This window comes from Fusarium oxysporum, chromosome X, assembly GCF_013085055.1.
Source record: "Fusarium oxysporum Fo47 chromosome X, complete sequence".
NCBI lineage: Eukaryota > Fungi > Ascomycota > Sordariomycetes > Hypocreales > Nectriaceae > Fusarium > Fusarium oxysporum.
Window position 1 is genome coordinate 2,088,559 of NC_072849.1, and position 19,219 is coordinate 2,107,777.

At 49.2% G+C, this 19,219-nt stretch overlaps 5 protein-coding genes across 5 annotated transcripts; all 5 read left to right on the forward strand.

The window, feature by feature from the left end:
• The first annotated feature begins 464 nt into the window (after positions 1-464).
• FOBCDRAFT_191284 (glycosyl hydrolases family 31-domain-containing protein) lies at positions 465-3,682 on the forward strand. The gene is made up of 3 exons (XM_031191760.3): positions 465-1,199; positions 1,253-2,865; positions 2,912-3,682. Exons 1-3 carry the CDS (start codon positions 478-480, stop codon positions 3,568-3,570), a joined length of 2,994 nt encoding a protein of 997 aa, XP_031032991.3. The 5' UTR covers positions 465-477; the 3' UTR covers positions 3,571-3,682.
• Positions 3,683-4,181: 499 nt separating this feature from the next.
• FOBCDRAFT_285690 (major facilitator superfamily domain-containing protein) lies at positions 4,182-6,054 on the forward strand (the record flags this gene model as incomplete). Its single annotated transcript, XM_031191761.3, has 6 exons — positions 4,182-4,370; positions 4,434-4,537; positions 4,589-4,936; positions 4,987-5,127; positions 5,177-5,351; positions 5,410-6,054. The coding sequence occupies 6 exons, from the start codon at positions 4,182-4,184 to the stop codon at positions 6,052-6,054; spliced, it is 1,602 nt and encodes a 533-aa protein (XP_031032992.3).
• Positions 6,055-6,687: 633 nt separating this feature from the next.
• On the forward strand, positions 6,688-7,688 carry FOBCDRAFT_280602 (uncharacterized protein; the record flags this gene model as incomplete). Its single annotated transcript, XM_031191762.3, has 2 exons — positions 6,688-6,970; positions 7,021-7,688. 2 exons carry the CDS (start codon positions 6,688-6,690, stop codon positions 7,686-7,688), a joined length of 951 nt encoding a protein of 316 aa, XP_031032993.3.
• Positions 7,689-8,783: 1,095 nt separating this feature from the next.
• On the forward strand, positions 8,784-10,304 carry FOBCDRAFT_244563 (heterokaryon incompatibility protein-domain-containing protein; the record flags this gene model as incomplete). The annotated part of the gene is made up of 1 exon (XM_059610612.1): positions 8,784-10,304. The coding sequence occupies one exon, from the start codon at positions 8,784-8,786 to the stop codon at positions 10,302-10,304; it is 1,521 nt and encodes a 506-aa protein (XP_059467978.1).
• Positions 10,305-11,222: 918 nt separating this feature from the next.
• Positions 11,223-18,976, forward strand: FOBCDRAFT_191289 (ergosterol biosynthesis ERG4/ERG24 family-domain-containing protein; the record flags this gene model as incomplete). The annotated part of the gene is made up of 11 exons (XM_059608705.1): positions 11,223-11,868; positions 11,927-12,041; positions 12,089-12,599; positions 14,023-14,378; positions 14,583-14,727; positions 14,809-15,420; positions 15,469-16,525; positions 16,585-16,727; positions 17,064-17,268; positions 17,334-17,837; positions 17,967-18,976. The coding sequence occupies 11 exons, from the start codon at positions 11,223-11,225 to the stop codon at positions 18,974-18,976; spliced, it is 5,304 nt and encodes a 1,767-aa protein (XP_059467979.1).
• Positions 18,977-19,219: the final 243 nt, after the last annotated feature.

A 19,219-nucleotide genomic window follows, 5' to 3' on the forward strand; every position in this document is an offset into this window, starting at 1 on the left:
AGCCACACTCACTTCTGAAGCTCATCAAACCAACCCACGATCATTACCCAAAGTAAACGTGCTCCGTCTCCCAATCCCAATTCATTCGTCAATGCCTCTCATCCGCACTCACGAACTTCTTCAATTATGCATAACGTTCGGCCCGACATTGGACCAATCCCATTCTTGACTGTTACTCACCCAGCCGATTAATTTTACCAGCAAAGTTTTCTTGTCTTTGACCTTCTGTAAAAAAGATGGGGAAAGCTTCTGCCAACCCCGCAAATGGAGCCTCCGCCCTCAAAGATCATGCATCCCTGCACAGCATCACGCAACGAAAACCTGGTCCCGGCTCTTTTCTCGGCCATAACCTAGCTTAAGCTTGACTGCTTTCTTCAAGGGTTCACGGCAATGACGACCGTTACAGCGGGTTTTCTGTACGGAGCCTCCCTCGCTCTGTTCCTGAGCGGCGGAGTCTCCGCCGACCTGGAAGGTAGCATGCATCATGACGAGACGATTCAAAGTCACCATGCCAAGAACGAATCTGTATATATAACCAAGCATGATGGCTTGATGGTTTTTCTTGCTCAGCAACCAGCGCTTCTCATTTCAATCATGTTCTTCAAGACGCTGCTCACTTCAGCCGTTGCCTTTGGCACTGCTTTTGCGCAGAGCAAGGCTGGCGTTGAAGACCTCGACAAACCCCGCAGAGACCTCTTCGAGAAGGATCTCTCCAAATGTCCCGGCTACAAAGCTACCAACCACCGGGAGACGAAGTCAGGCTTCTACGCTGACTTGTCTCTTGCGGGACAGGCCTGCGATGTCTTTGGCATTGATCTCCCCGAGCTGAAGCTCGAGGTTGAGTATCAGACTGAGGACCGTCTTCACGTCAAGATCTTGGATACGAATAACACCGTCTACCAAGTACCTGATGATATCTTCCCTCGTCCTGGCTATGGACAGTGGGCTTCGCCTAAGAACTCGAAGCTCAAATTTGACTTCAAGGCGGATCCTTTCTCGTTCACTGTGACGAGGAAGGATTCTGGGGAAGTGCTTTTTGACACTTCGGGTAGCAAGCTTGTTTTTGAGAGTCAATACTTGTATCTCAAGACGAAGCTTCCTGAGAGGCCTTATCTTTACGGTCTTGGTGAGCACAGTGATCCTTTCATGCTCAATGCCACCAACTACACCCGCACAATCTACACTCGCGATGCTTATGGGTAAACCACTTAACCTTTCTTATCAATTTGATGCGATTGCTAACGCGTTTCAGTTGCCCCAATGGACAGAACCTCTATGGAGCTCACCCCATTTACTTTGACCACCGCAAGGGCGGCACCCACGGTGTCTTCCTCCTCAATTCCAACGGCATGGATGTCTTCATCGACAAGAAGAACGGCAAGCAATTCCTGGAGTACAACATCATTGGCGGTGTTCTCGACTTCTACTTCATCGCTGGTCCTACGCCCCGCGACGTCGCCAAGCAGTACGCCGAGATCACCACCCTTCCTCTCATGACGCCCTACTGGGGTCTTGGTTTCCATCAGTGCAGATATGGATACCGAGATGTCTACGAAGTCGCAGGCGTGGTGGCCAATTACTCTGCTGCCAAAATCCCGCTCGAGACTATGTGGACTGACATCGACTACATGGACCGTCGTCGCATCTTCACTATCGACCCTGAGAGATTCCCTGCTGATAAGTACAAGGATCTCGTTGACACTATCCACGCTCGCGATCAGCATTACATCGTCATGGTTGATCCAGCTGTGTATGATATGGAGCCCAACCCAGCTCTCACCAGCGGTCTTCAGTACGATACTTTCATGAAGGAGCCTAATGGTTCAGACTACAGAGGAGTTGTCTGGGCTGGACCCAGTGTCTTCCCCGATTGGTTCAACCCGAACTCTCAGCAGTACTGGAATGAACTCTTCCAGAATTTCTTCGACGGAGAGCATGGTCCTAACATCGATGCTCTCTGGATCGATATGAACGAGCCCGCCAACTTCTTCAACCGTCCTTATCCCGGCAACAACACCACTCCCGAGAACTTCGCCAAGGTCGACGGTGATCCTCCCAAGGCCCCTCCCGTCCGAGACGGCCCTCCTGCTCGCATCCCCGGATTCCCTGAGAGTCTCCAGCCACCCTCCCTCCGCTCCACCAAGCGCGAAGTTGCCACTGTCGCCAAGACCACCAAGCGCTCCGTCGAAGTCCGCACCACTCCTCGCAACCGCGGTGTTGGTCGCTGGGCAGCTACCCGCAAGGTCTGGGGCCAGAACAAGTACGGTCGTCCTGGCCAAGGCTGGCAAAACGGCAAGAAGACTGGCTCTGGCTGCGGTCCTGACGAGTGCAAGGGTCTTCCTAACCGAGAGCTCATCCAGCCTCCTTACATGATTCAGAACGGCGCTGGGCCTACACTGGCTGACAGTACCACCGACACCGATCTCGTTCAGAGTGGAGATTACGTTCAGTATGATACGCACAACTTATATGGTGCTCAGATGTCTTCTCACTCTCACAACGCTATGCGTGCGCGACGCCCTGACAAGCGTGCTCTAGTCATCACACGAAGTACCTTTGCTGGTTCCGGCAAGGATGTTTCGCACTGGCTTGGCGATAACCTGTCTCAGTGGGATCAATACCGCTTCTCCATCTCTCAGATCCTGCAGTTCGCTTCTATCTACCAGATTCCCGTTGTCGGTGCTGATGTCTGTGGATTTGGTGGCAACGTCACCGAGACCCTTTGTGCTCGATGGGCTACCCTTGGAAGTTTCTATACTTTCTTCCGTAACCACGCCGACATTACTTCTCAGTCTCAGGAGTTCTACCGCTGGCCCAAGGTTACTGAGGCTGCTCGCAATGGTATTTCCATCCGATACCAGCTCCGTAAGTCACCGATGCCCCTCATTTGAACAATCGCTAACAGGAACAGTTGACTACATCTATACTGCCATCTACAAGCAGAACCAGACCGGTACTCCTACTCTCAACCCCATGTTCTTCAACTACCCCAAGGACAAGAACACCTATTCCATCGATCTCCAGTTCTTCTACGGTGATGGTATTCTCGTCAGCCCCGTCACCAAGGAGAACAGCACCAAGCTCGAGTACTACCTCCCCGATGACATTTTCTACGAGTGGTCCACCGGCAAGCCCGTCCGCGGTAAGGCTCAGTACGAGTCCGCCGAGGTTGACGTCACCGACATCATGGTCCACTACAAGGGCGGTCTTATCTACCCTCAGCGCGTTGAGAGCGCCAACACAACCAAGGCTCTCCGCCAGAAGGGTTTCAACCTCGTCATCGCCCCTGGTCTTGACGGAAAGGCCGAAGGTTCTCTGTATCTTGATGATGGCGAGTCTGTTGTTCAGGACACTGCTTCTGAGATCGACTTCAAGTACAACAAGGGCAAGTTGAGCTTCGATGGAACTTTTGAGTATGATGCGGGTGTTGGTATTGAGACCATTACTGTTCTGGGCGTCAAGTCTAAGCCCAAGGGTACGGACCATGCTGAGTATGATGCTAAGAACAAGAAGCTCGTGTTTACTGCGAATATTCCGTTGACGCGCAAGTGTCACGTTGACTTGTTCTGAGATGAACAGGATGGGACCTGGTTATGATTATGATTCTAGCTATGACGATAGTTCACGGAAAGTATTAGCTTTCGTCTGACATTTATGAATAAATATTAATCGATTATTCTTGTGGATGTCTGCTCTTTGTGACCTCCAAAAGCGTGTAAATGTCGAGAATATTGCTTGAAGATCTATTGTTAGGATAAAAGTCTTCCAGTAGCCACTAATTCAGTACGAGGACCCAGAAAGGTTAAAGCTCATACAAACGGAGTGAAACTCAAAGAAATTCCTGAACAGGCTGTAGAATTCCACTGAACGTTATAGCCTATAGGTATTTATCGAGCAAATCTGTTGTCGAATGACAAGGGCTATTCGATTAGTAATTGACCAACGCCATGCGATGGCCCAATGATATAGAGTTGACGTAGTAATGAGTGATGAAGAGAGTGGAGATGTGCGTTGACGTTGTCTGATATGGGGATGGGATGGTCGCAGGTGGTTTGCTGACTTATTTTCCCGAATAATTTAAGCGGCCGATGACTGAGCCATCTACCACTACAAAACCCCACGATGCAAACTTCTCTGCCTTCATCCAGGACAGATCATTATATTTCTGGGAAGCATTCAACATGGCCACAACTCATACCACTCTCCAAGCGCCCTTTGAGACAATTTCCCTGGCAAGCAGGAGCCAGAATGAAGATCCCCCAGAGACTCGTCGGGCGGGGCGAGTCTTTGAAGCTGACCCTGCATTCACGACAAGTCCAGCATCACGTCGACTGATCATCTCGCTACTGGTTTGTGCAAATACGATCCAGGTAACTGACCCATTTGTATAAGTTTTAAAGTTTTGGTGAATCATGTACTGATCTTTCCTCAAGTTCATGTCCAATTGTGTCACCATCGCTGGCGGTCTAGCTCTGAGTAAAGATCTGGGGCGTGAATCAGGTCCCGGCAAGGCGAACTGGATGGTCGCTTCGTATCCGTAGGTATATTCCCTCTCATTCTCTCTTGTATACGCTTCTGATATCTATAGACTCACTCAAGGTGCATTCGTCCTGGTGACTGGCCGACTGGGCGCCATCTACGGCCACTCCCAACTCACCCTTCTCGGCTGTGCAATCTTCACCCTCTTCTCTCTCATCAATGCCTTCACCAAGACATATGACTCTTTCATCGCCATGCGCTCTTTGACAGGTGTTGGTGGCGGTGTCTTTATGCCCAATGCCGTCTCAATTATTACCACCATGGTTCCACCAGGCCGATCGCGAAACGTCGTTTTGGGTTTCTTCGCAGCGTCGCCGCCTCTCGGAGGAATGATTGGCGCATTATTCGCGGGTGTGTTTATTGATAATGTGAATTGGATGTGGCTTTTTGTTCTCATGTAAGTATGTGTATTGTTGCTTCTTGAGCCATGATTAACTTGTCCATTAGTGCTGGTATCGCGGCTTTCAACCTGGCTTGGTTGGCGTACCTCATGCCGAAGGAAACCCCAGTTGACAAGGGTGGGCATATCGATATTCCTGGAATCATCTTGGGACTGGGAAGTTTACTACTCTTTAACGTAGTATGCAAGTGAGTTCGAGTTGCCCTTCACAGTCTCATCTGTGACTGACCATCGTAGCCAAGCACCATCAGCTGGATGGAACGCGCCCTACGAGATAGCCCTGCTGGTTCTTTCCGTGGTCATGTTCCTTGCCTTCCTGCTCTGGGAGAAGCGTTATGCCAAGGACCCCATCATGCCATTGTCAGTCTTTCAAGCGCCGACCTTCACAGCTCTGGTCTTTGTTGTGCTCTTGGTACGTCTTGCCACTGTCGGAGCTCTCTTAGCGGTTGATACACTAACGCACTAAATAGAGCTACATGGCATTCGGAATCGGGCTTTGGTATTCAACAAGCTGGCAGTACCTCCTGCGCGGAGTATCTGTCACCCGAATTGGCATTCATTGGGTGCCATTCGGGCTCAGCTCTGTGCTCGCTGTATTTATCGCAGCATGGCTAATCCCCCGCGTTGCAGCGCAATGGATCATGGCGATCGGTGTGACTGTTACTCTGGTTGGCAATATCCTCCTCGCGACAATGCCAGTACAACAAACGTACTGGGCGCAGGTCTTCCCAGCCATGGTTCTCTACGGTTTCTGCCCCGACTTGGTATACGTCGCCGCACAAGTGATCGCCAGCAACAGTGTCAATCGTCGTCAACAGGGCGTAGCGAGTAGTCTGATTGGAACTCTGAACCTTTACGGAAACAGTTTAGGTCAAGGCTTTGCTGGGACGATTGAGACGGAGATTGGAACAAACAACAACGATGAGGTTAGAGGATACAGGGCAGCTCTGTATTTTGCGGCTGGCCTGGCACTGCTTGGCTTGGCTTTGGATATCTTGTTTGTCAGGGTGCCGAAGGATCAGCGCGAAGGATGGGATGATCCGTCCGATAGCGGTGAACAAGAGCTGAATGGCATGACTACCGCTATTGAGGGACGGGCCTCACTGCGAACTTGAACCGTGTGTTGGAATGAGAAACAGTGATTTGAAAGAGAGGGCATGTTGGCTCAAAATAAACACCTATTCAGTCGAGGTGGACGGTCCACTGTTTCTCCCCTTTGAATCCTTGTATGGGTCCGACCGTGGGGGAAGGATGAATCAGACCAGACCCGTCATTGCCTGAGCATGGAAAAACAGCATTCATAATCTGCCTGTATGTTACAATGTCTGCTTGAAGCTAGGAGGTAAAGGATCTTGAACCCCGACATAGTCCGTCGGTCGCGTTTCCTGGCGAAATACAACTACATGATAAGAATTGGAAATAACAAGAATGAAAACCTGGAAGTGTCTAAGCCTTATGGGCCCATGGTCAATGCGCAGCAAAAGGACCCAAAACTCCGTTCAAGAACAGGCGATGCTTCAAGGGTAACACTGAAGGATCGCAGCCAAGACCTTTAGGGAGAGGTCTGCGCAATGCCCGATTCGCCAGGCTGCTGAAGGATTCAAGACGAGACAGGTCCTTATTTCGATTAAGCTGTTATGGTAACCTCGACCCAAGATGCTCTCCACCTGTCAATGCATTAAAGATGTCGAATTTCCATTCTTCAGGTTCCATTGCAAAGCAACTTGTTCACATTGTCGACGATCAAAATGCCTTTCTCACAAAACTTCGCGTCGAATATGCTACAACGACGAGACGATGACGAAACAGAAGATGGTTGGTGCGAATTCGCGACCATTGAGGATCAATTTCTCTGGCCTGGTGAAGGCAAAACTTGGGTGCGTGGACAAACACAGATGGTAGGCTGGGGAGCCGGGCGCGACATCAACGGAACATGGGGCGAAGGGAGCACCAAAGTCAAAATGGAGTTGAGGTGGTGGACAGGAACATATGGCCCAGGCCCAGACGATCTAAAACCCATAGTGATATTTGGTAAGTCTGGTATTGGATCTCGTAACAAAAACAATGCTGACTGAGTATAGACAACAAGACCTTTGACTATCCTTCCTCTGACTGGAAACTATGGAACCCCAACTGCACAGACACATACATGAACTACACTTGGACAATACCTATGGATTTGGGCGTTGGCGACTCGAAATTCACAATGACGGTGTACGACGTGACGAATCGCAGCGATATAAGCATGTTGCAAAGTAATTTATTCTTCATCAACGCGGATAACGGAACATCAACAGCAGATTCAAATGCTAGCACCTCAACACCAGAATCTTCACAAGAAACATCAGCCTCGACAGGACTTGCAACCGGTGCAAAAGCCGGCATTGGCGCAGGCATCGGCGTCTTGGCACTAATTCTTCTTCTCGCCGGCTTCTTCCTCTACCGACGCAAGAAGCGACAAACAGCAAGCATTGCCCCAACAGACGGGTTTGAAAAGCCAGAGTTGGATGCAAAATCGACTGGCATTTCTGAAGTTGATGGAAGCGGGATATCTCCGCACCAAGCTCTGGATAACGCGATATACGAGGCACCCGGGGTTTTAGTCCATGAGGCTCCAACTGGAAAGGAGCAGACGGTGGTGGAGAAGATGAGAGCAGCTCGTCAGATTAATGAGGAACCGATTGAGATGCCGGCGGATTCACCTATGTCGTCGCCAAAGACATCGCAGGACAGACTGAATAGGACATAGTATTAATATAAATTCGGTAGCGTCGAACCTGAGTCCCTGCGTCTCACTTGGTGAACCGCAGCCTCAATTGAGGCCACCCAACTCGTAAAGAACGGGTCGACGTCTTTTATTCCAACATCTTCAGCGTCGCAGTAAAGAATGAAGTATCTCATCACCACGTGCCACAGCAGTCTGACATTCGTGGTTAGTGTATCACTAGCAAGCCGACCCCTGCTATAAGACCTCACACTAAGACGTCTCATCCCCTCGCCTCATCTGACGCCGCGATAAATATAACGCGTCGAAGCCTCCGTCCTTACCACGGCGCGCGATGTCCTCAAAACTCTGTGCAGCATGTCGAGATGCATTTCTCTCCGAGCCAACACGTCTGTACCGAGACTCCACCATCAGCTATTCTCCCTTTCACGAGGCGCCGTGGAAAGCCTTCCAGAAGAATGCAGACTCATCTCAAGACATAACCGAGTCTGTGCAAGATTGCAACTTTTGCTCTTTTGTTGTCGCGTTCGCAGCGGCGGACCAAGCCCTTGGCGAGGATGGGAACGGATCCTTCGCGGATGAAAGCAAAGAGACCCGGAAGGCAAAGGGCGAGCCGATGTTAGCTCTGTGGCAGTATCATATGTATACATATGAAGGCCACCTTTCGGCGGATCTCGGTCTCAGGAGGCATAATCTTCGCTATATTGATGGGCTTGATATACGGCTCTTTGGGACTGATGGTGCGTTATTTGGCCGTTGCTCATATCGTTAAACTAATTTGGTATAGATCCTCGTGTGAAATGTCACAGACCAATTGACAAGACGTCAAAAAGTACATCCAGCGAAGCTAGTTTCGAGTGCTTATCTAAATGGATCAATAACTGTTCGGATAATCATAAATCATGCAACAAACTACATGCCCGCACTGGTGAGAACAGGGAATGGCTTCCAGCTCGACTGGTCAAGATCATCCGAAATGCAGATGGCGTGCCTGAGATTATCAAAGTGGTAGAAACAAACAGAAGCAATGACCTTCCACCAAAAATAGAGTATGCTACGTTAAGCTACTGTTGGGGAAGACAGCCTTTCACCAAACTACTCAGATCTAACATTGAGAGCATGGCGACTACTGGAATGCCTGTCAAAGACCTCCCTGCAACATTCCGTGATGCAATAACTGTCACAAATCATCTTGGTCTGGAGTATATCTGGATAGACGCCCTTTGCATTATCCAGCTTGATGCAGAAGACTGGAGTTTGCACTCGGTGACGATGGCGAAAGTTTACTCATGCTCAGCAATAACACTTGCTGCAGCAGCATCATCGGACGCACATGGGGGACTCTTTCGCGAACGCAACCCTGCAAGCATCAATGGTGCGAAGGTCAATCTCAAATGGCCATCACACGAGCTTGAAGGGGAATTTTATCTGGTACCAACAGACCCCTGGGAGAAAGCAGTTGCAAACTCACCACTGTTGAAGCGGGCATGGGTATTCCAAGAACGCCTTCTATCACGAGGAACCGTTTACTTTGCTCACGATATGCTTTATTGGGAATGTGGCGAGCTCTACGCTTCGGAGCTTTATCCTGAGGCAGGACCTTGGGATCTGCAGTACCGATACAAGAGATTTGATGTTGCTGATAGGCTTCCCTCTGGTGTGCAGTCAGTAGAGGATTACAGGTTCAAGCATGTATACACAGAACTTCTCACGCGAGAACTCAACGCAGAGAAGACAGTTACGGATGAAGAGATGTTTCTCTACGTATGGGCTTCAGTGGTAGCTCAGTACAGCGTCGGCAAACTGTCGAAAGAGACTGATAAGCTCATTGCTATTGATGGTGTAGCTGAGCAGTTGACGAGTATTGTACCGAGAGAGCAGTATCTCAAGGGACTCTGGAAACAGGAAAGTCTTCCACTCTCTCTACTATGGCGCACCGAAACGGAAGAGGAACCGCCGAGTACCCGCGTCGCGCCGAGTTGGTCTTGGGCATCTGTTTATACGCCGGTTGACTTCAACTTCTTGTTCCGAGCGCAGACTGAACCCAAGGTCGTCACGAAAGTCATCGATATCATCGCCCCCGACAATGAGCCAGAGAGTCTCGAGATATCACGCCCTCCGGCACTTGTTCTTCAGGGCCCTCTCACCGAAGTGCGCTTTAGATCTGCTTCACGCAGTGCACTAGGACCCTTGCATTCAAACTGGTGGAAAAGCCACAACACGATAAGAAATCGCATCAAGTTCTTGAAACCACTTGACCTGACGCCTAGACTTGTATTCATGGGGAAAGGCTTGAAGGCCGATTATCCATGTGCTATCTGGTTAGATAGGGAGGTGCCAAAGAATAGTCGAATATTCGCGCTCAAGATTGCGGAAGCTGATATTAGACATCCTTGGCAGAAGAGGTTACCATCTGAGTGCGGCTTATTATTAATCACTGATCAAGAAAGAGGGACTTTTAGGAGAATTGGCATGTTTGAGATTGCTGTTGAGAAAATGAAGAGGGATTGGGCGGACCAGAAGACATCGTTCACGGCGGTATCGAAGTTGAGAGACGGAATATGGAGTGATTCAGGCATAGACAAGAGGTTTTATTTGGGGAAGGATGAGAAAGACGGATATACTATCAAGATAGTCTAATAATGAGGTTCCATGCCGTTGATATTCTTGATCATATGGGAGGCCAGATGTGTTGTTTGCAGTTGAGATCCGTGGCTGAGAGCTTATATCAGCACAGAGAACTTAGCATATGGGAGGCCCAGTGCAAGCAACGTGGGTCGGAAAAAAGATTTAATTCCAACTATCAAAATGATATGGAAATTTTTGGGAATGAATCCTGTATACGGAGTACTGACAGGGTCAATTCTGGGTGAATTTGTCGCTGTGAGCTGAACTGAAGCCATTTGGCTCTGGCGCTAGTGATACGCAACGACATGGACAAGGCAGGGACCTCGGCATATCGGGCACCGCGGACGGTTACGGAGGCGGTCAGTGGCTCAGCCATGCTAATCAGGATTTACAGTTTAGCAGGAAATTACCGTATGCAACACGAAAATTGAGCCTCATGGCACAAACAAGAACGTGCGTGAGTCGGTCTAAAATGATTGGTGTCACATCAGCATCACAATGATGCCGTCCAACAATACTTCAATCTCGATGGATCATTGAATCTATTCGAGGCCCGAAATGTCTCATATTCACCGCCAGTTCTCATTATTTATGCTGCATTACACTATAATTCAGAAGAAAATACCTAGCGCATAAGCCAGCCACCAACATGTCTCAAGCGACCTTATCTTGGCACCAAACAATTAAGCTCACAACGCGCCCGCGCACACGCGTCCGCTTGCATAACTCAAACCAACATAACTTTAAGCCAAGCCACGAATACTCTAGCCATGGCCGGGCTGTAGATCCACCCGCTGATCGATGACGATGTGCCAGCCACTAAAACTGCCGTGATTATTATCTCATCCCTTTGTACTACACATTCCTCCTTCTCCTCCTTCACCTTTCTCACGACATCTCACACTTACTTCTCTGTATACGATACCAACCATGGCAAGAATTGCAGAGGGCTTGCCGCGGGCTGGCTCGACGACTACCATTACGACGCAGAGAAAGAAGAAGCCTATTGAAGCGAAGGCGCTGACGACGGAGGTTCAGATGTTGGCTGGTGCTGATGTTTGGGGTCGTGCAGCATTTGGGAGGTCGTGGCTGCGATCTCTTGTTGGTGCATCGCCTTTGTTTCTCGCACCGATGGCTTCGATATCCATATTCATCACATTGGCCGAATACGAGGGGTCACTATCCCTCTTCGCAGACGCTGTGAAAAAACACGGTTTCTGGACCATTTGTGCCCAGTACGGTCCTCACCTCACCACCAAAGGCATCGCCGCAGTAATCTGCTGGGTCGGAATCCAAGCCCTTCTGTACTGCCTACTACCCGGAGAACAACACCAAGGCCAATTAACACCAGCTGGCTATCTCCTCAACTACAAAATCAACGGCCTCTCAGCCTGGATCGTCACGCATCTCCTTTACGGAGTTCTCAGCTGGTTGGGGATTCTGGACCCTGGCTTCATTCCCCGCAATTGGAGTAGCTTGATTGGAGCTATGAACCTAGCTGGATTCGTTATCTCGGCACTTGCGCTCGTCAAAGCGTACGTAATGCCGACGCACCCAGAAGATAGGAAGTTCAGCGGTGAGACCACCAGTTTTTGAGTTTTGAGTGTAATTAAACGCTAATTTGATATGAACAGGGTCCTTCCTATACGACTTCTTCATGGGCATTGAGTTGAATCCGCGGTTGGGTGAGAATTTTGACCTCAAGCTTTTCAGTAATGGCAGGGCTGGAATGATGGTGTGGACCCTGATGTAAGTCTGATCACTTTGATACGAGAACGCGAACTTACATGGGGCAGCGACTTTTCGAATATGGCGTATCAGTACCAGAACCAGGGATATGTTGAGCCATCGCTTATCCTTGTCACCGCATTGCAGACTCTCTACGTGGTAGATTTCTTCATTAATGAATCCTGGTATTTGCGCACAATCGATGTCAAATTCGACCATTATGGCTTCTATCTCAGCTGGGGCTGCTTCTGCTTCTTACCAACAACATACACGATCCAAGGCCAATATCTCGGCCGCTACCCGTCATCAGCTCCAACACCTTACCTAGCATTCTTCTTCACCCTCGGAGTAGCAGGTTACATCATCTTCCGCTCCGTCAACCACCAAAAAGAAATCGTGCGACGAACAGGCGGAAAATGCACTATCTGGGGTAAGCCGGCAGAATGCATAGTCGCATCCTTCAGAACCTCCGATGGTCGGCAGCACAGGAGTCTACTCCTCTGCAGTGGTTGGTGGGGATGGTCTCGGCACGCGAATTACCTGGGCGATCTGATTCTTAGCTTCAGCACTTGTGCGTTGGTGGGTAGTACAAGGGCTGTGGTGTGGACGTACGCGGTGTGGATGACGGTGTTGCTTGTGCATCGATGTATACGTGATGAGAAGAGCTGCTCGGTTAAGTATGGTGCTGCGTGGACCGAGTATTGTAGACGTGTACCTTGGCGATTTATTCCTGGCGTTTGGTGAGATTTTGGAGTTTCAGGACCTTGGTCGAGGGAGATTTGTGCTACGTCTGGTGTAAGGTTGTGAAACAGCGTGGGTAGATGGTGTTACTTGTGCCCGGAGTGAAAGCTCAGCCCAGGTCTAGACTCGATAGATTTAACTTGTTGTGCAGTTTATACATATTAGACTCGTCAATGAGGAGTTTTTCTCTGCTTGTGTAACGAGCGTGTTACCACATCGCTCGTAAATTGCATCAAGGGATCAGGCTGTCTGTTGACACATAGATTGGCGGGAGAGGTCGCATGTAGGCATCATCACCGCCTTTTTCTTCCCGTCTGCTGTCTCAGTCTGATCATCATGATGTTGGTCAAAGTTATACCATCCTTTTCCTTTACTCGAATTCTACCATGTATGGGGTCTACCAAGTTAGCCTTGGTGCAAGTGCTCGAATAGGGAGATAGACAGTGCCTTGAGGGTACATATTAGTCGTATCTGTCCAATGTTCGAAGCTGTCCCCTGTCATAGCTCATGCAAGCCGTGTTAAGCCATGGAGCGGCATAACCAAATTCTCCAAGATATTGCGGACAAAATACGCGACTTCTACAAGCTCCGCCAGCCATATAGCGTTTTTCATGGTTCTTCAAGCAGTACTCGTCCTCGCCATGCCACTGACACGAATATTATCGAAATCAGCATGCTATCCCAATTTATCTCCGTGGACTCCGCGCAAAGAACCTGTCTTGTGGAGCCCAATGTACCGATGGACCGACTCGTCGAAGCCACGATGCCATTCGGCCTAATACCTCCAGTCGTTATGGAATTCCCCGGGATCACAACAGGAGGGGGCTTTGCGGGGACTTCTGGGGAAAGCAGCTCATTTCGACATGGTTTCTTCAACGAAACTGTCAACTTTGTGGAAATGATACTTGGAAACGGAGACAAAATTCGGGCATCGCGCGAAGAACATGATGATCTGTTTCATGGTGCTGCGGGCGCTGCTGGGACTTTAGGCTTGACGACATTGATGCAGGTCCGACTGGTAGAGGTGAAGCAATTTGTCAAGACAACGTACCACAGAGTTGGCAGCGTGTCAGCCGCTATCTCTACAACGAAGAAGTGTTGTAAGAATGTGGACGTCGACTATGTTGACGAAATATGGCCACTTTGGCTTTGTCCTCTGAAAGGCTGTCGAACACCTACTTTTCACCCTGTTACGAAAGGCTCTTCAGATACTGGCACTAGAGATAACATGTCGCAGCCGATGCTCAACATTGGTGTTTAGGGTTGGGCGCCTTTAGACCCAGAGGAGTTCAAAACAAAATACGAGGCTCTAGAGAAGAAGTTGATGGAGTTGGGTGGTCGAAAATGGCTCTACGCACATACTTACTACACCGAAGAGCAATTCCGGGAATTAAACGATCGCTGCTGGTACCAGGAGCTTAGAAAACGCTATTTTGCCACAATGTTGCCAACCGTCTACGACAAGGTGAAAAAGAGTGGCCTTGATGCGGATGAGAGGGATGAAAAGGGTTGGGGACTCGGAACTTTGTTGAATAAGTGGCCCATTGGTGGAATCTATGGCATGATTATGGCGTTTTACTCTGGGGATATCAATTTCCATCGACGAGCGAGATGGAGGTATGTGAACCAGTAGTATACCCGAGGTTGAGTCTATCTCAAGCTGGTTCCTCCAATTAATCTGTCATTCGCGGGGAATTTCCAGCTTAGCAGGGATCTCGGTGTTGCACCAAGTTCTAACATACCTTCATCGCTTCCGAGCCAAACAACACAAGACCCTCAACTCCGATAGATATTCATGATATTTTAGGTAACACCGCATAGTCCAACACGCCTGTATCTTAGCCACAGTTATGTTATTCACAAATACGTTCTGATTAATTGGGCTACCGTAATGCTTCCCGACTCTAATGCTGACATGCAGATCAATATCTTGGCAGACGGCGGCGTGCATGAAGATGACGTTTCAGTAAGTAAGGCTCTCCAGGCAGCAAGACACAATCACAATCTCAACCTCTGCTCTAATCATCCAAATATCCCCCGTTATCAGGAACTAAGCCTAAAGAAGACCCGCGCTTTCGTCGAAATGGTAGAAAGGAGTTTCCAGTACCTCCCAAGGCTCAACTTCACCGACAGCCCATTCAAACAATTCACCATCCCCCAGGACTGGAGAGCATGGGAGGTCGCATGGCTTTATCGCCTACCTGCCATCATTACCCATGCTAGCTATCCTGCTAGGTTGATCGAGAACGGATGTATCATCGACAATGTTACCAATTGTCATAAAGCGTGCGGAAGCGAAGAGCACATGTTTTCAAATCCCGAAACGCTATGGAACTGCCTTACTTTGGCAACTGTTGCTATGATGTCTACCAATCGTGGGCCCGATACCATCAGCAACCAGACATTAGAAGAAGTGGGTAGGAAGTTTAACACCGGCCCGCTGGACGAGTTCTGGAAACTTGGTGCATTGTTGAGCTACGTCAAATGTGCGCTACAGTCTTGTTCAGACTCCAAGTTCGGCGGTTGTCCGCCGGAATTGTGGACTTTTCAATGCCAAATGATCACATCTAAGAACATCAAGGACTTGGGCAGAATCATGAGTACCGAGTACTGCGACAAAGCTGATCCTGGAATTGACTACGATATTGCAGGGCCTGGTGTGAGTTCTACAGCACCAAGAATGAAAGATTTTACTGACCACCTACAGATCATCGTGGCATATCTGATTCAGTTCACGATAGTCCTATTCTTTGCTTTGTTCTACAAGATCACCAAGACCTGGATACGGAACTTCACACTGATTTCACTTCTCCCTTTTCAAGGACCTGCTGCAGCCGTCGAGACAGCCTTTCAATGGCAGAAAATGGTTTCAAGAAGTACCTTTGGTGTTGCAGTAGCATCAACACTTGTCGATCTGCAAGAAGCTCAAGCTGTGTTTCTCGGCACTATTTCTATAGCCGCTATCATCACCTTCTCAAGTTCTAGCGGAACGGGACTTGGTAACATCAGTTCACTCCTCTCCTGGCTGACAAACAACCTCACTGTGAGAGGCATGGTGTCGGCAGGAATGTATCCCCTACTGTTTGTGCAGCTTATTCTTCAAAAGACTCACAATCGCTGGTGGTATACACTTGTTCTTGTGTTTATCAACTGGGTCCTTGTTGTGCTCATTGCTAGGCCCCAGACTGTCGATGAGCCTTCGCTATTAGAGCACTTTACAGACTCATCTCCTTTGGAACGCTGTGGGAATCATAGTGGGCCCAGGACGTTTTGTCAGACTTTCAACAAACCCGCCGAGAGAGGTTCTAGTTCCACTACGGGTGAAGAGTTAGGTCATTTGGATCGAGATGCGGAGAGCTTCTTCAAGTTTCATTCTAGGATACAGGCACCAATGCATGTAATTATGGCATTCCTGATACTTGATTGGATCCTTGCCATGATTAGGATGCACCTCTTCGAACGGGGTGACTGGTTATCCCACAAAGCCCATACTTTGATGGATAGCTTACCGTTGCGTCTGAAGTCGTTTTATACCCGGAGGTACTTCATGCTCTTCACAGAAGCTATCTGGATCTCCATGGAAGCCCTCACTATCGTCATGGGCGCAATTGGAGTACATGAGTTTGCGGCATTTATGCATCTACTCAGCGGCGGGGAATCGGGCAACGAGAGCAAGGTTGCGCTGTCGAAATGGGGTTTTGGACAACTGGTAGCAGTTTGCGTCTGGGTTCCTGTTATCCTCAAATTCGCTTGTCTCATGGTGGGTAAGTTGAAATCCCTATCTTATCCCGCCAAGTCTGTGTTTATAGCTGACAAATTGAAGACGGGGCTCTGCCTGGTTGGAGAAAGCGGTTGGGCCAATTCATCGAGATTACGCAGCGCAAAGAAAACGACCCAGATGGGAATGATGTTGTTATGGAAACTTTGCTTCCATCCAGGCCGACCAAGAGGGGCCAGACGGATGAAGTTGAGGGGCGTACTTTGACGGCGAGGCGGTCTTGGGGCAGATCATATGATTAGTATTGAATAGCTCGATATATGCACAAAGCAAGAGACTTCTCTGCCGGAACGTGTCATGGTGGCATGCGCGTTGTCAAGGAGTTGCTGAACTTACCTGGCCAATCAGCCAGCCCATCGATTTTTCCAGGCCTGGCTAATTGTCTCAGAGGCCCAGCTGAAAGATCTCGAGAGACACTATCGGTTTTTAGCGTGTAGCTTCTACCCCGAATGAGACATTTATATAGAATCACCAGACCATTTCTAGAAACAATGCTCCCCCATCATCCCTAATGCATTTTGCAGCATTTTGTCGCGTTTCATGCCACTATGGCTTCATCTAACCCTGAAAGAACTTACGCTCGTTGGTCTCTCCGAGACGTGCCTCATACACCCGCGACAGACGTCCTTCCCATTGGGCCTGGAGCAGATGGAATTGAGACGGTGTTTGACGATGATTCACGTAGATTAGTTGATCCGGCTCACATCCAGCCTGGAGGGAAATATCATTGTAGGTTTCCGAAGCATTTTGCTATCAACAGCTCAAAGTCATGCTGAGTCTGAATTTGGGCGTAGCTATTGTCAAGCTCCAGATTCAATTCGAAGGCCAGGATCCTAGTGACGCGCGTCATGCTCAAGCTACAGGATGGCTAATCATGCCCCATCTCATCATCACCGCCGCACATTGCGTTTATGACCATACATACAACTATGGCAAAGCTGTTCATGTCCGTGCTTTTGTGGGATACAATGGCAAGAACTCTATTGACCAGCCTAGCGTCCAATTTCGCAGAGGTCTTAGGGCTGTCATTCCGAAAGACTGGATCATCAGTGACACCAATCGCGCCAGCGATGTCGCTTTCATCAAGGTGGAAGAATTCAACAACATTGTGCGTATCAGCCAGCAACCCACTACAGGTTTTCTGAATAAGATGCTTTTGAGCGTGGTTGGGTACCCGTGCGACAAATCCTTGGGCGATGAACGGGGCGCGCAAATGTATGAGATGACCAAAACAACAGATTGCGATCTATCAAAAACCGCTTTTAACATGCTGGAGCACACCATGTCTTTTGCAGGTGGTAAGTACCTGTTTCCGGCCCAAATTACTTGCAATACCCATCAACTGTACTAGGTCAATCCGGGTCGCCTGTTCTCATCAGTGGCGAAAGCAAGGCTATCGGCGTCTCTTCGTATGGTACCGGAACTAGGAACACAGCAACTGTGTTTCGAGGTAAATTCGGAACCTACCTCAGCAGGCATGTCTACTGTCATGTATGCCTTGGATCGTGCTCCTGCTGGTAGCGAAGATATCAGATACATCATGACCACGGGCCACCCGGAGGGCAGTGCGACAGAAGAGCCCCTCAGTGATGTTAAAGCCTTTTGGGCAATTTTCAAGAAGGTTACCAGCGTCGGCCAAAGAATTGATCATTCGGTATTACGAACTGGGTCCCCTTTCTTGGGCCAGATGGGCAGTCCTATCGCCGCCGTTGCAGGTACCGCACTCGGTGTCATGGGCAAGCTTGGTTCAGATTTTTCCATCGATATTGGGTCCGTCCACTTCAATTACAGGCAGGGTGCTGCCCGTGCCATTGTTGCAGAGGCTGCTATACAGACTGTCCTGATGATGGATCCTCACAAGGCGAACGAGTTCAGAATATTCGACAAGATGGAGGATCAATTCATCGAGACGAAGGATGTTGTTCCCAGGGTTGCAAATCTCATCACACCTGGTATTATTGAGTCTGCACTCCGGATCTCAGTCAATGCGCAGGCTGCGGGCGAGGAAATGTCTAGACTCTACCCAAAGCTCCCTCCCGTGAGCAGCTCTCTGGGCGACGGTGCCAAAAGATTTGTTGAGGCCTTCACCCGGTACACAAATCAAGGCGATGCCAATGAGATGTCTGAGTTTCTTGGAAGCATCGTTGAAACCGCCTTATCTGCTAGTTCTCCCAACCTCGACGGCATCACTCGAGCCATCGGCGAGTCTGAACTGAGCGTGACCGACATGTCGACTCACGTCGAGATTCTGTGTCACAGAGCTCTTATTGGCGACACTGCTCTACAGGGTCTCATAGCCATACCTCTCGATCAAATGATGCAGAATGGTCTGTTTGATCATTTTGTCAGTACGGTTGGGAAGATTGGAAGAACGGTCATTGGAGTCGCTCCTGTTGTCATTCAGAATATTTTGGACAATATCAGACGGGAGGAATAACCACAAACTGGAAGTGGTCACAGGAATGGCTCTCAACGGAAATCATTATGACGCATGGGAGGTCTGTAGCTTACAGTACTCAACGTGGTCTTGAAGGCTTGAGAGAATATGTGGGAAGTTTAATAACACTGACTACACAGTAGGGAGTCCCCATCCAGGTGATCTAGCCAGCCGGTTCAACAGGGACAGCATAATACCCGAATATGCATCAACATACTTGCATATAAGGATGAGAGTCATGGC